Genomic DNA, 13,937 nt, shown 5'->3' on the forward strand with positions numbered 1-13,937 from the left:
ACCCAGGCAGTGTAAAGCAAAGTGCTGAGCAATTATATGGTGGATTTGATCAGTTTTGACAGCCAGTCCTGAAACACAAGCCAGAATCCCCTGCTCTTTCTTCTGCAGAAGGTTCTGGGACTGAATTATATGACTAATTGCATCAAATTTCTACTTTACCTTGGCAATGGCCTCACAAATCCTATATGCGCAAAATGGCCTTCCTGATCAGTGTTAACAATTCTATGTGTCATGGTTATTTTACAACTTCCATATCAGAATACATAAAATAATGATGGATAAAAATATTTAAATGCCCTCTGAAATACTCTGGATTGTCTTACACCAAAGTCACCCCAGAATGCTACCTGTCCTCAACTCCGGCAACTTGTATTCCCTAAGTAGAATATTTGATTAGGGAATCCTAGTACGATTTATAATCAGTTAAATATAAATTAGTTCCGGAAGTTCTTCTCATTCCTTTCTTGAAACATGTCCAAGAATTTGGATTATTTGGATCATTTCTGTAGTGTATTACCATAATCATATAAGAAACGCATGGCATTCACATTGACAGTATATACTTTACAATAATGTATTAGTGAAATTGAGATGCTCTAAAGATAAAGGCTGTTAACGTTAACTAGCCACTGATTCTATAATCCAAACCCAAATAACTCTCTAGAGAGCCTATAAAGGAATGTGCCACTCACCGTAGATACTCATAAGGCTAGAGCAATCTCTCCAAAACTTCTTAATGTGCAATGATCATTTTAACTTAGAGATACGTGCACAAGAACAGAGGGATGGGATCTCACTTCGGAGATGAAAGCAAATTAACATTGGGGCAATTTATCTTTCACAGCACATTATGGGACAGTGCCAACAGGCCACAGATGTACACCTCATGAGGAGCCTAAGAAGACATCTGTGAGGTGGAGGAAATGTATCAATAGCATATATTCCAAGTACAATCCAGTAATGAAATGTCAACCACACCCCAAATGAATGTTTCAAATATACAAAGAAAAAGAGGAAAATATCTTTTTGTATACCTTTCCTTTTTCCATCCCAGCCTAGTGATAAGCAAAAAGTTCTAGTTTATATATACTAATGGACCAACTAAATTGAGAGAGAAAAAGACATAAGAATGAGATAGAGATAAAGGAAGAGGGGGAAAGAGAGAAAGAGACTTATTCCTCTCTTGATATTGAAGCAAAATTAAATTCAAATATGTTCCTGTTAAGTTTTCTAAGATACTGTTCTAAAAATTTTCTTAGTCATTTTGTTTTAATTATAGCTTCTGTTATGTTCACTGTCAGGAAGGAAATGAATCATGTCCAGGCCTCTGACCACGAGGACATGTGTTTCATTGCTTCATGGCAATAGGTGACTGTTTAGCCATATCTGGATCACGCCTTGTCTCTTATAACCTAGGTCATACAGGTAAAATCAAAATCAGACAATATCTCTTTTAATAAATCACTTAGGGAATTCATCAAAAAGCTAGATTTATTCCTTTAAGAACTTAGTATTGTGTAGATAATCTCTGTAAGTGCCACTGTGTCCAGTATTTACAGCTGAGAGAAATGAAGGGGGTGGGAAGGGGTGTGGGGAGAGAGAAAGAAAGGAGAGAGAGAGAGAGAAACAAAAGAAAGACAAAAGGAATTCATATCAAAGAAAATACTTTAGAAACTTTCTATTTTATAGGTTGTCAAATATTTGCAGAAGACAAATATATCTTCTTGGAAAACACTTTGATTTCTTATGCCCAAAGAGTATACAATTCCCCCCTTCCACCACAACCCTATTAAATAAATCACCATGTTGTTTGTTTGCATGCTAGATCTTTATATCTAAACAGGGATCATGTTTTTTTCATTCTTTTATCTATCCTTTGGTTCAAGCTCAGTGCCTGGCACATGAAAAGTCCTCACTAAATATTTTTGGAATAAATGAATGAATAATTTTTTTTTTCAATTTCTTAGGCATAAAGAAAACTTCTAGTTAAAAATGTTATTGTTATATGAATGTTTGGCACATTAATGATTTTTCTCTGTGATATTTCCAACACAATTTCTAATTTATTAACATGCCCTATGGCTGATTAAATTTTGCCGAGTTATGCATGCAAATAACAGGGTCAGGCTGCCCATGGATATTCCGGAGCCATGATCATGTCCTGCCTCTCTAAGCTTGCATTCCAGAAGGTCAGTCAGTTGGAATATATCACCATTTAATAGGGGATGGTTTCTAGCCTTAAGGAAACAAATTTGGTGTGAAAATAAAAAGAAAATTATGCCTTTCCTGTCCTTTTTTCTTTTCCCTTTGGGGATGGGTTTGGGGTTTGGCAATTTAGAAGTTGGAGGGGATTAAAAGAGAGGTAAGTAAAGCATTAAATGAAAGTAAATCATCTAATGAAACAGGAAGCCAAGACCACAGAAGAAGGTATCAAAGTATACAGAGGAATTAAGGTTGAGAAAGCAGAGAAAAGAAAGGAAAAAGGAAAAGTGTGAAGAGATCAGCAAATTACTTTATACACTTTCACATACATACTTTTTTAATCTGATAATCAACTCGTTTTTCTATGATATTCACTCTAAAATTCTCCAGACATTACATACCAATTTAAAATGAGATTTCGCAGATTCACAAAATTACTAACCTTCTCTGGTACAATTGATTTCATCACTGAAGTCTCCGCAGTCATTGTCACCATCACAGGCCCAATGGCCTGGGATACATCTGCCACTGGAACATCTGAACTGATTATCAAAGCAGGAGTGAACACAGCCAACCTCATCACTCCCGTCCCCACAGTCGTCATCTGGAAAGAAGCATCAACAACCAGGTGGTGAAAATTGGTCTACGGAGAAACTTTTCTGTATGAAATACTTAACAATTCTTTTTGGTATTAAGAGCCTTCTTTTATTATTGAAAAAAAGGAATGATAAATCAGTGATCAACATTTCCCATGAGGGGTAAAAATCTAAGGGGAAAAAATCTTTCACTTTGGATTTTGAAGGTTAATATCTATTTCACTCAAAAATGACTAAACACCGACTGAATGAATCTATGCAACATGAAATAATTACGAAGTGAGAAGACAATGGTGATTGTAGGAATTTCATGAAATGATACAGCTTGTGATGTAATTATTGCTGGAAAATTATTATTTAGACCTGTAACCTCTGTGCCCCAAAGTTAATAACCGTATCTTTAATTCAGATCCTTTTTCTCCATTCTCCCACAGAAGGGCTCACTGTGTACCCTTCCCCCACTGGCTCTTCAGTGTGTGTTTATATCAGGAAGTTTTTTGTACACTAATCATTAGCAACGGTTTATATTTTTTATTAACAACTGTTATGGGAGGGAGGTGAGAGGAACGTGAAGTGAAAACAGATTAAATTGAAATCAATGGCTGAGAATGCATCGATGCATGCATAATTCATTTACCTGTATTTGGCATAATTTAACATAATGATACAACTGCTGGAAGAAATACTACCATTTGTACATAAAAAAGGAAAAACCCCAAGGTGACAAAGTTCAGACCATGTGAATAATTCCATAATAATTTATCAACTACTCTATCCTGAGGTTACAGAACATTTTGCATAAATGCTTTGGGGAACCTGAATTGTCCGGGTCATTTCCTCAATTGTTCCCTTCACTTCATGTTTGTAGACTTAGACTATGTCCAGCATAATATCAGAAAACAAATCTCCATCATACCCCCAAGGGATGCATACTGAGCTCCATTATCCTTAATGCTAATCCCCATTGACATGCCAGCTGCCCTCTCACCACCTGTCTTAGCCATTTCGCTTGACTCTGCAAGCTTCTCTTACAAACTACCTTTGAAAGAGACAAAGCTGCACAGACAGCCAGGCCCCCAATCAAATCAGTGCAGTCTAGTGAACATTTGGTACTTGCCAGAGTCGCAGTGCCATTTGCTGCTAATGCATCTTCCACTTCTGCATATAAATTGCGTTAGTGGCTCACAAGTTGGAAATTCTGTGAAAGATATAAAAACATCCAATAGGAAGGATGTTATTGATTGTGTCTGATTTAATTTGTTTCTCATTTGCTAATGTGATCAGAACTCTACTCCTCTTTTCCACAAAAGGCACAAGAGGAAACATTAGGCAAACAAATATAGTGACAGTAAATTCTTGAGGACACAGAATGCACATACTTTTAATATCTTTCATATGAGTACATTTCAGTGATTGAAAGCCAAGGAGCAACACCTGATGAAGGACTGTTTAGATTCATTATACTGCATGAAAAATGAATAGATGTCTATTTCCTGCACCAAGAGAGACAACCTCCTCTTGGTGAAGAACAGCTGGCTGAAGTTCTGCACTCAGGTGCTGCAAAGTAACTTGTGTGCTTTAAAAGAGAAAGGCCTTAAAAAAATAAATAAATAAATAAAAGAGAAAGGCCTTTTTGGAATAGAGAGCCAAAGTAGGAAAGCTGGATTCAACTTTACCTGAGCAATGTCAACAACATAAGTTGAAAGTAAGAAAACAAAAACAAACAAAATGTTCAATAAATTTAGTTTAGTTGGTATCATACAGTTATAAAGATTTTGAAAGTGTGAATTCTAAGTTAAAAAAAAAAACACAAAAATTCCCCCCAAAATCAACAACAGCAAAGAATTACATTTCAAAATAAAATCTTAATTAAATCCAGACCTCCTTTCCTAATCCTTAGATAACTATATCGACAGAAATTAAAAAGCAAAACATAGAATTAGAACTGAAAACGATTTTAAAAAGATCATTAGCCAATTCAAAGGATTTGTAAATTTAGCAGACAATTTTGTCATAATAAGATCAGATAATCAAGACTGACTGCAAGAAAAAAGAAAGAAAAAAGGTAGTAATAATAAGAGAAAATATAATTGCAAACAGTTCATCCAAGGAATCAGAGCACCATACTAATATCTCCCAGGAGAAAGTTTTTCATATGGTGAAAGTAATTCATGTAGAGTTTACATGATTTGCTCAATAACAGACCTTTTAGCTCCCTAGACAATATTCACAGAATCATAAATCCTCACACACACAACTTATATAATAGAAAATAGAAAAGGAGGAATGAAAAAACCTCCATCATTTCACTGGCATAAAGACAGAGGAAAAGGACACATGGAGATGGAACTATGGCCGATATTCTTTAATTGTGCTCCTCTAACAGCTGCAGCCAAAGTTATTTTGTGGCAAATACGTGGTTTTCTCTCTAAGACAAGTGACTTAGAATCATAGCCTATATTTGATGGCAGGGGGACCATCAATATTTTCAGGTTGTATTTTGCAGCTTGTCTCAGAGCTACCAAGGGCGTAGAGCAGTTGGACTCAGGCTGCCCAAACTCCTTTAGCCAAACCTGTTCATCTCTTATCTATCTACACAATTATTTACCTACCTATAGTTTTAATTTTGGAGTTTTGAGTACTATTTTATTTGGAAAAAAATATATATGAATAATAAGAATATATTTCTTTGCTCAAAAAAAAAAAAAAAAAAGAGAAAACCATCAGTTACATCCAACTACTTCAGTCCTAAAGAAACTGAAATTTAGACGTGCCTAAAGTTATATATATCTCCTTAATGGAATATAGGTCTTTAGAATTCGGTTCATCAAACTCTTTATCTATCACTCTTTCTATAATACCTGACTACCAATTTTCTATCTTATTTTATCATCCATGAATGTACATAAGCTGTTATTTTACTCTATCCATATTTTTCATATATCTTAAGCTTAAAGTTTAAATATTTCTTATAAATTGTTTCATTATGTAAAGGAGAACTTCCTTGTGTCTAGTAGAAATGGGTCTCTAAATACTTCCACTTCCCTAGCATTTAACTCATAACTTTTTGTCCATACCAGCCATTATTTCATAATTGTATAAGGTTGGAAATTTCAATCATTTTGAATTTTGATATTTCTTTGAATTCTATAACGCTATCAACTTTTAATTTAGTTTTAAAGGGAAGATTATACCAAGATTTACCTCATCATTTTTGTCACACTTCTTTAGGGATATATATTAAGTTTTTAAACACAGCCCAGACCTAGGTACCCATTCCAGTGGGTAAACGCTGAATCGTGGATCTCAAACATGCGTGGGCAGTTTGCTCTCTGCCCTTTCTTTCCATCATCTTGCCCTTTGGCCTGTTGGATAAGGCTGCTCTCACCCATCATGCCATCTTCCTTGGGCCAGTGGTTCCCTGCACTGCACCATTTATGAGAAGGTTTGAATGGTGGTTACCATCAGACCCCACACGGCCTTGCTCTCCTTATGGGACATGGGCCTCTTTGGCAGTCATGCTATCCAGGATTCCCCTCCAGGCCTACTCAGGATCATTTTTTTAAGAGGACTTTACAAAGTACTCCAGGTGGTGGTTCCATTCAAAATTTATGTTACTGAGCATTTTCTTAGTACTTTAACCAAGTACTTTAAACAAGAATTTTAAATGACATTGCTATAACTCCTATAGAATTTTTGCATTTTCCCTTAAAAACCATGACATTTTAAAATTAAAAGTCTATAGCAATGCATAGTTTTTGGGAAATCACTAGTAACTAGAATTAAAAGTAAAATGCAAGAAAATTAATTTTGCATGATCATGTCAAAGACCTATTTTGTATATTATCCTCAAAATAATATTTCAAATTTAAATCGGAGGCTAAAATATTCACCCTTGTTTTTAAAATGGTGAAAAAATGAGTCAGCTTTGGTGCCTATAAGAACTCTCCCTATTACGTATAAATAGCTGAGCTGGGAAAAGAGAGTCAGCCAGGGTGATTAGCAGTGATATTCAGTGAACAGACTACAAGTGATAGCCATTTTTGGTACTGGTAACTTATGCAATGACAGCATAAGTTGCTATTATTTCATAAATAACATGTAGGGAAAGTGGTGGCTTCATACCATATCTGGTTGACAAGGCATCCTTGACTACCTGCTTCTTGACTTCTTAGAAAGCAATTTCTTTGTGTGAATTTACCTTTGAGTATGTACATCTGAGTTATTGGTAAAATACCAATATTGGAAATCATTCTAAAACTGAACAAATCTTTACTAAATTTTATGGTTACCAAAGCTATTTCTTGAGAGATGAATTTTAGAATAAGTATAACTTTTTTAAGCTGAAAAATGTGATCAAAGCCTAAATATGATTCAAAGATAGAAGTATAAATGAGGCAATCACTGATATGTAGAGATAAAAGACTATATCAAAAGTCATGCAGGCAGCAACCCAACAAATACACTGACATATAAGAGAAAGTACTCAAAAGAGAAATGAAAATGCCCAAGGCATAATTTAATCAGTATTTCTAAGAAAGTTTTTTTAACCTGACAAAATAATGAAAACTTGTGTTTACCTTTCAAGAATCAACACAAATGTCAAAAATATGTTTTTTCCCTTAGATAAATTAGTGTTTAATGTTTAGGAGATGTACAGTAGACATGAATAGAGACTTTAAAGGAAGTATCAACATAAATTATGGTTAAAATGAGTAAGCAATTAAAACCAGACTATAAGCTATGATGAGATCTAATTTTTTGAAATAACATTACATCTTTAGACATCTATAGTAGGTTAATTCACATTTCAAAATCTCTTTTCTATAAACTTTGGGACATATTAACCAACATAAGTTTTATTTGGAAAAAAATAAATCCCCCCAGGGATTTGGAAACTTCTGAAATTTGGCAATACAGGCATACCGCAGAGATATTGCAGATTTGGTTTCAGGCAACTTCTTAAACTATATTTTCAATAAGGTGAGTCACATGAATATTTTGGTTTCCCAAAGCATATAAAACTTATGTTTACACTATACTTTAGTCTATTAAGTACACAATAGCATTATGTCTAAGAAACATGCATACCTTAATTAATAAAATACTTTATTGCTGAAAAACACGTGAACCATCATCTGACAACACACAAGCTTTCAATTTGTAAAAGCCACAATATCTGCGAAGTGCAATAAAGCAAAGCACAATTAAATGAGGTGTATCATTGGTTGGGAAATTTCCCATGTAATCTTTAAGATTCTATCCACCTCTAAGATTTTAAGTCTAAAACTCAGTCAAAAAAGAATCTGGAAATTAGCTCCCCAGAAGTAAAAACTTTCAAAATGAATAAAATTTGAAAATCCAGTATATCTTCACTCTCTAAGAAAATGAGAGCCATACATATTCTGCCCACAGTAAATACAACATACATACATGTGTAAAAAATCAATAAATAGGAACCTCAATTAAATAGAGTTGGGAGACCAGACGGCGGAGCTCTCACACCCTGGGATGAGAGCTGAGGCTAACAGGAAGAAGAAAGACCCCTTTTCTTTCCTGTTGATGAAAAGTCTTGGACTCTGTTTCTATAACCCTCCCAACTTCCTTTTCCCTTCTATAAAAGTGTTCTCCTTTCCTTATGGGGCTTTGCATGTGGCTCACCATGGCTGCAGAACCTGAATTGCAATACTCTGCTGATTCCAAATAAACCCATCTTTACTGGAGAAATATCTAAGTCTACTTGTTTTAGGTCAACATATAACATATATGTGTTCTTAAACAACTACACCTCATTTCTCATTTAATTTTTACATAATACTTAGTTACATCATTTCTCTTGGAAACCTTGTTGTCAGACTGAGTTTATAGTACCAATAGGTAAATTCCATAAAGAGAAAAAAAATTAGGAACTAGAAGAAAGCATAGGGCAAATCACTAAAAAGAATGGAGGTATTAATTTAATGGACACATGAGCAGAGTAAAGTTACTAATGATTAATTTTTGTTTCCTTATTGGTAAATCGCACAGCATCTCTGGTCATAGACTCTTGGTTTTTAACATGATGTCTTGGGTCCTTTAAGTCCCAAAGATCAAGAAGTCAGGAGAAACACCATCTGGAAATGCACAACACTCTAAAAGAATTTAATGTGGAACAAACAGGGTTCATCACTTGAATAATTCTTAGGATTATCACAGCATTCTAATAAAACACAGTAAGTGAATTTCAGAAAAATGGAAGAACAAATAACGAAATGTTAAAATTATCTTGGGCTTTACATTTTAAAAATAGTTCCATCAAAAATTTTAATACAATGTAGGCCTCCTCCCATTTTTCACTAATGTTGGAAAGTACTGTGTCCATAATTCTTTAGTGTCCTAAAACCGGTATCTGATGGAGATAGAGAAATGAGGTCTAATGACAATATATATTTTTCTCCTAAAAAGTAAAACAAAAACTTTTTAAAGCAAATGTAACATCTTCTCTGTCCTTCCGTATTAGTGTTAATTTTAAAGTTGGAAATAGAATCCAACATTTCAGTTTGTTTCAGGATACCTGTTCTGTTAAAATATCATTACGAATGCTTGTATTTGATAAAGACTTAAATGTTACACATAATCTTTTCTTTCTTGACTTTGCATAAATATTCTTTGACTTTGTATCTTCCTTGAGACACAAATTGTAGGACACGTGGAAAGATTACCTGATTAACTCTGAAAAAGAGTAAAATATTGAACCAAAGTGGCTTACATTTTATCATGTTAAAATTACAGCAAGGAAAAGAAAACTATATTTTATTTCTATAGTTACTTCAACCTCATAGGATATATAATATGGATTAATGGACTGTTAAAAAATCTTCTATTGTTGCAGGTAGTATGCTCAATTTACCTATTATATCTTTCACCTAAAATTTATTGCCAGGTTATATGTATGCTATTATGTAAATGGCAACAATTTTCTCTTTCTCTCAAGGGTAATCATGGTTGGTATGGTACTTACATTTATCTAGTATACAAAGCTTAGAGAAATGTTTCCCAGTGAGGTAGATTTCAGATCCATTTTATGTTTCTTTCCTGTTTCTAACGTAGGATATTCCTACTTATTCCTCCTTCTTGGCCCCAAAATGAATATTTATGGGTAACTTATTATTGAGGTCTCAAAATACAGTTATCATCGGTTTGTTTGAGAGCATGTATTACACATCCTATATATATGAATTTGACCTTCACAATTAAGTGTGTGGAAAATGTATAGAAGATTCAAGTTAAAATAAATGTGAAGAATAATATAGGAGTCCATGATTTGGAAAGTGTTATATAAACATGAAGGAGGCAATAATACTCACATTAGATATTATTATTTATTGAGAAGAGGTACTAGGCTAGCTACATATACATTACTTACACTCTTCACAACAGCCCTGCAATTGTTACTACTAACCTGAATTTGCAGAATAAAACAGCATAACTTGCCTAAGGATTCGTTGCATAACCAGCGAGTGCAGGGTAAAATCTGAATACTAGTCTGATTCCAAACTACATTACTTTTTCACTTTACACTGCTGATCATACCAATACCCTTAAAAATTATAGCATAGAAAAACTAGGGTAAAGATGAAAAATTTGTTTTTTTCTGTGGTTTATGTCTTCTATTTATACTCCAATTCTGATTTTAACCTACTCTAAAGTATATAATTAAATTATAGTTATGGAAAATACTAATACTTAATATTATAGCGATTATAGGACTATAACCTCTGAAAAAATATATAACATTTCTAGTTATTGACACTAGTTGTGGCTCCACAGAATTTGAACCTAAGTTCAAATCCTGGTTTTATCACTAATTAATGTGTGACCTTGGGCGGTTACTTAATATCCCTGACCCCAGGTCCCTACTCTATGAAAGAGAATAGAAAACTAGTGCAAAGGTTGTATTCATTCAAGGTATTTTACTGAAAACTTTCTACCAGATAGAGTTCTAGGCCTTAAAAGCTACATCACCTAGAATGAATGAATGAAAGAATGGAATAGTACTAGGCACTGGGAATACAATTTTCAGCATTCTCTTTTCTCAGAGTGCTTATAATCTGTTAGGAAAAACATTTGTAATATAATTAAACAAGTGACTTTAATAAATCTCTGATAAATGCTACAATATAGGCAGTACAAGGTGGTATTGAAATACACAACAGACACATCTAAGCTAATCTTAAATATTGTGCACCAGAGGAGTGATGTCCAAGCTGATACAAATGATAGATTCAGGTTAAATCAGATAAACAGGAGGAAAATGAGCGCTTTTAGAATATTCCGGCAGGATAGTATTTCTGAAGGCCCAGAAGTCGGAGTATATAAAATATTTGAGAAACTGCAAGAATTTCAGAATGGCTGCAACAAGGTATAAGACAGAAGTAGTACAATTTTAGGAGCTATAAATAGGCCTGAGAGACAGATTCAGAAATGATCACTATTGATGTAACAAAGATTTGGAAGTCAAAGGAACACCCAGGGAGTATATAAAGAATGAGACTAAGAACTAGAAAAAAGTATTGAATAGTTCTGGCAATGTGGCAGACAAATGAGAAATGCCAGATAAAGTAGCAACCAAACATTGTAACACACAGATGAATTGGTAAGAAAATAATATAAATTTTCAGAGTCTAGAAATGAGAATGGTGCAGAAAACTAGAACAGCTAGTGAACTATAAGTACAACTGTGTGTGTGTGTGTGTGTGTGTGTGTGTGTGTGTGCGCGCGCGATTTTACTTGCAAAGCAATACAAGAATGATAGAATTATACACTAGATGCTTGGGTTTTAATGTCAACATCGGACAGGTGACAATTCTTTGGTTCTACAAAGTTATGGATCCTAGCCTAGACCCAGGGTCCTCAGAGGCTAAACCTTCAGTGGAAGGGTACATGAGATAACATTCCTCTCACTACAAGAAGATGTCTCAGCCTGTATGGTAAGTGGAAAAAATATATAGTCTCCCCTTATACCTATAATTATGAGACTGCATCATAAGCCCTAGTTTCCATAGTTCAGAGAATCTCAAGTTTTAAAAAATCAAGGTAAAAATTAACTCAGGGTATGTAGTATTTCGGAGAATTGTCAAGAGTGCTTATAGTAGCTGATCCCAAGACAGGTCTCGTTAAGACTTCCACAAGACCAAAAAACATAGAGGATAGGCTCAAAATTCAAAAATTTAAAAAATAAAATAAAAATTAAAAGATCAAAAGAAAAAATCTGGTAAATGAAATTCAACAACCCAACAAATGGCTGAATTAGATCCACAAGCTCTTCACATATTTTAAAAATATATGGCAGAGATTAGACTGAAATATGGCAGGTACTATAAAATAGGGAAGTCAAAATTTATTTAAAAGAAAGATAAAAATTTAAAAAAAATATACAAGAAAACATTCTGAGGAAAAAAAAATAGGCAGACTTGAAAAGGAGCCAAATAGAACATTTAGAAATGAAAACTAGAGTCTTGAAATTTCAAACTGCATGGCTAGTTAAATCACAAATTAGTATATTTGAAGAAACAATTACTAAACTGGAAGATAAATCTGAAGAAATCTCCATGGTTGCAGTTAAAAGATTAAAAATAATGTAGAAGGGATTAAGAATCATGGAGGAGAGACTAAAATAATCAAACATTAACCTAATAGTTTCAAAATTATGGAAGAGGGAAAATGGAGATAGGTAATATTCAAAATACTTCTTTAGAATTTCCCAGAATTTATGAGAAATATGACTTTAGATACAAGAATCACAATCTATCTTAAGTAAAAATAAATGCAGGTATAGAAACACTATAGTAGAACATCAGAATGTCAAGAGGAAATTTATAAAACTTCAATTAACCTGCAAATGATTTACCATATTGCATCAGGAGTGAAAATTGTACTCTCCTTCCCAAGCAGATAAATAAAAAAATAAGAAATGAGAACTTTTTAGAAAGCAATTTACTTCCTCCCAAAAAGAAAATAATGAAGGAATCTTTAAAAGTTAGGCAGAGACAGAGGAACCAAAAAAGTGTAGGAGGGAAACTAAGAAATATCTTGTCATGGGAGACAGGAGGAGAAAGTGTTTCAAGGAGAAACACAGCAATGATGAAGCCTTCTCAGATAACATTAAATACAAACTGAAGTGCCCCACCCAGATTTTTTCCTTGTTGAGTCTGGCAAAGACCATTTTCATGGAATGATTTGGGAAAGAAATGTTTCCATTTTATAGTAGACTGAATGGTAGATGGATATACAGAGTTTATTCAACTTTTCCAGGACATTGGACAGTTATGAGGAAAGTAAGAATTTATGTGAGGATCAAAGGAGAATTTGGTAGTTATGCTGGTGGTAACCTTTTTTAAGAGAGTGAAAGTTGAAAATACAAAAAATATTAATGGGAAGAAACCAGTGGGTGAGACTAAAAATACAGGAGAGATAAAAGTTACATTTTCTGTTGTTAAACATTTTATGGTAGCAGAAAAATTTTCAAAGAATGGATTCATATCCAAGAGTGATAGGCATCCCTGACAATTAAAATAATTAGTATTTAAATAAGTCTACATTCAACTCAATCCTAAGGTTAATAATGAAACAATGACTTTAAATTTTTCAATTCAATAAATGATTAAAGAAAACAATAGCTTTAGTAAATCAGAAATACTCAATAAAATGTGGCAGATGAAATAAGCGATTGATTTATAGTTTATATCAAAACCCAAAACATATAAGAGGTGAATATCTCAAGTAACTTAATTTTGGTATGTATTTTAAGACTATTTTTCAGGAAATTTTAGTCTTTTTGTGTGTATGTACATATAATACTACATCCTCCAAGAAAAAAGAATAAACCAAATTTTATTTTGAAATACTACAGACATTTCAAAAGCTATAATTATGTGACATTTTATCATATTTTTCTCATTCTAATTCATACTCTGGGATTGGTAATTTTAGCACTGTGTAGGCACAAGAAATAAACTCTTCAGTGTCATGAAATAATAGTAATGTTGCTTGGGATACTTTTTTCTGTTTTATTTTTACCATTAAAAACCTTAGCAAATTATAAGAGCAACTTTCATCAAATCGCTTACAAAAGTTGATTTTTAGTGCAAACAATATAAT

General features: G+C 33.5%; 1 protein-coding gene across 1 annotated transcript in view; it reads right to left on the minus strand.

Moving 5' to 3' along the window:
- Positions 1-13,937, minus strand: part of LRP1B (LDL receptor related protein 1B) — a 1,778,947-nt gene that overhangs the window by 665,360 nt on the left and 1,099,650 nt on the right. Inside the window, exons 19-20 of the mRNA XM_057745031.1 lie at positions 3,916-3,996; positions 2,645-2,806 (exon numbers count right to left, since the gene is read on the minus strand). Of these exons, the coding sequence (XP_057601014.1) occupies positions 2,645-2,806; positions 3,916-3,996 (243 nt within the window). The remainder of the gene's footprint in view (positions 1-2,644; positions 2,807-3,915; positions 3,997-13,937) is intronic.

This window comes from Hippopotamus amphibius, chromosome 8, assembly GCF_030028045.1.
Source record: "Hippopotamus amphibius kiboko isolate mHipAmp2 chromosome 8, mHipAmp2.hap2, whole genome shotgun sequence".
Classification (NCBI taxonomy): Eukaryota; Metazoa; Chordata; class Mammalia; order Artiodactyla; family Hippopotamidae; genus Hippopotamus; species Hippopotamus amphibius.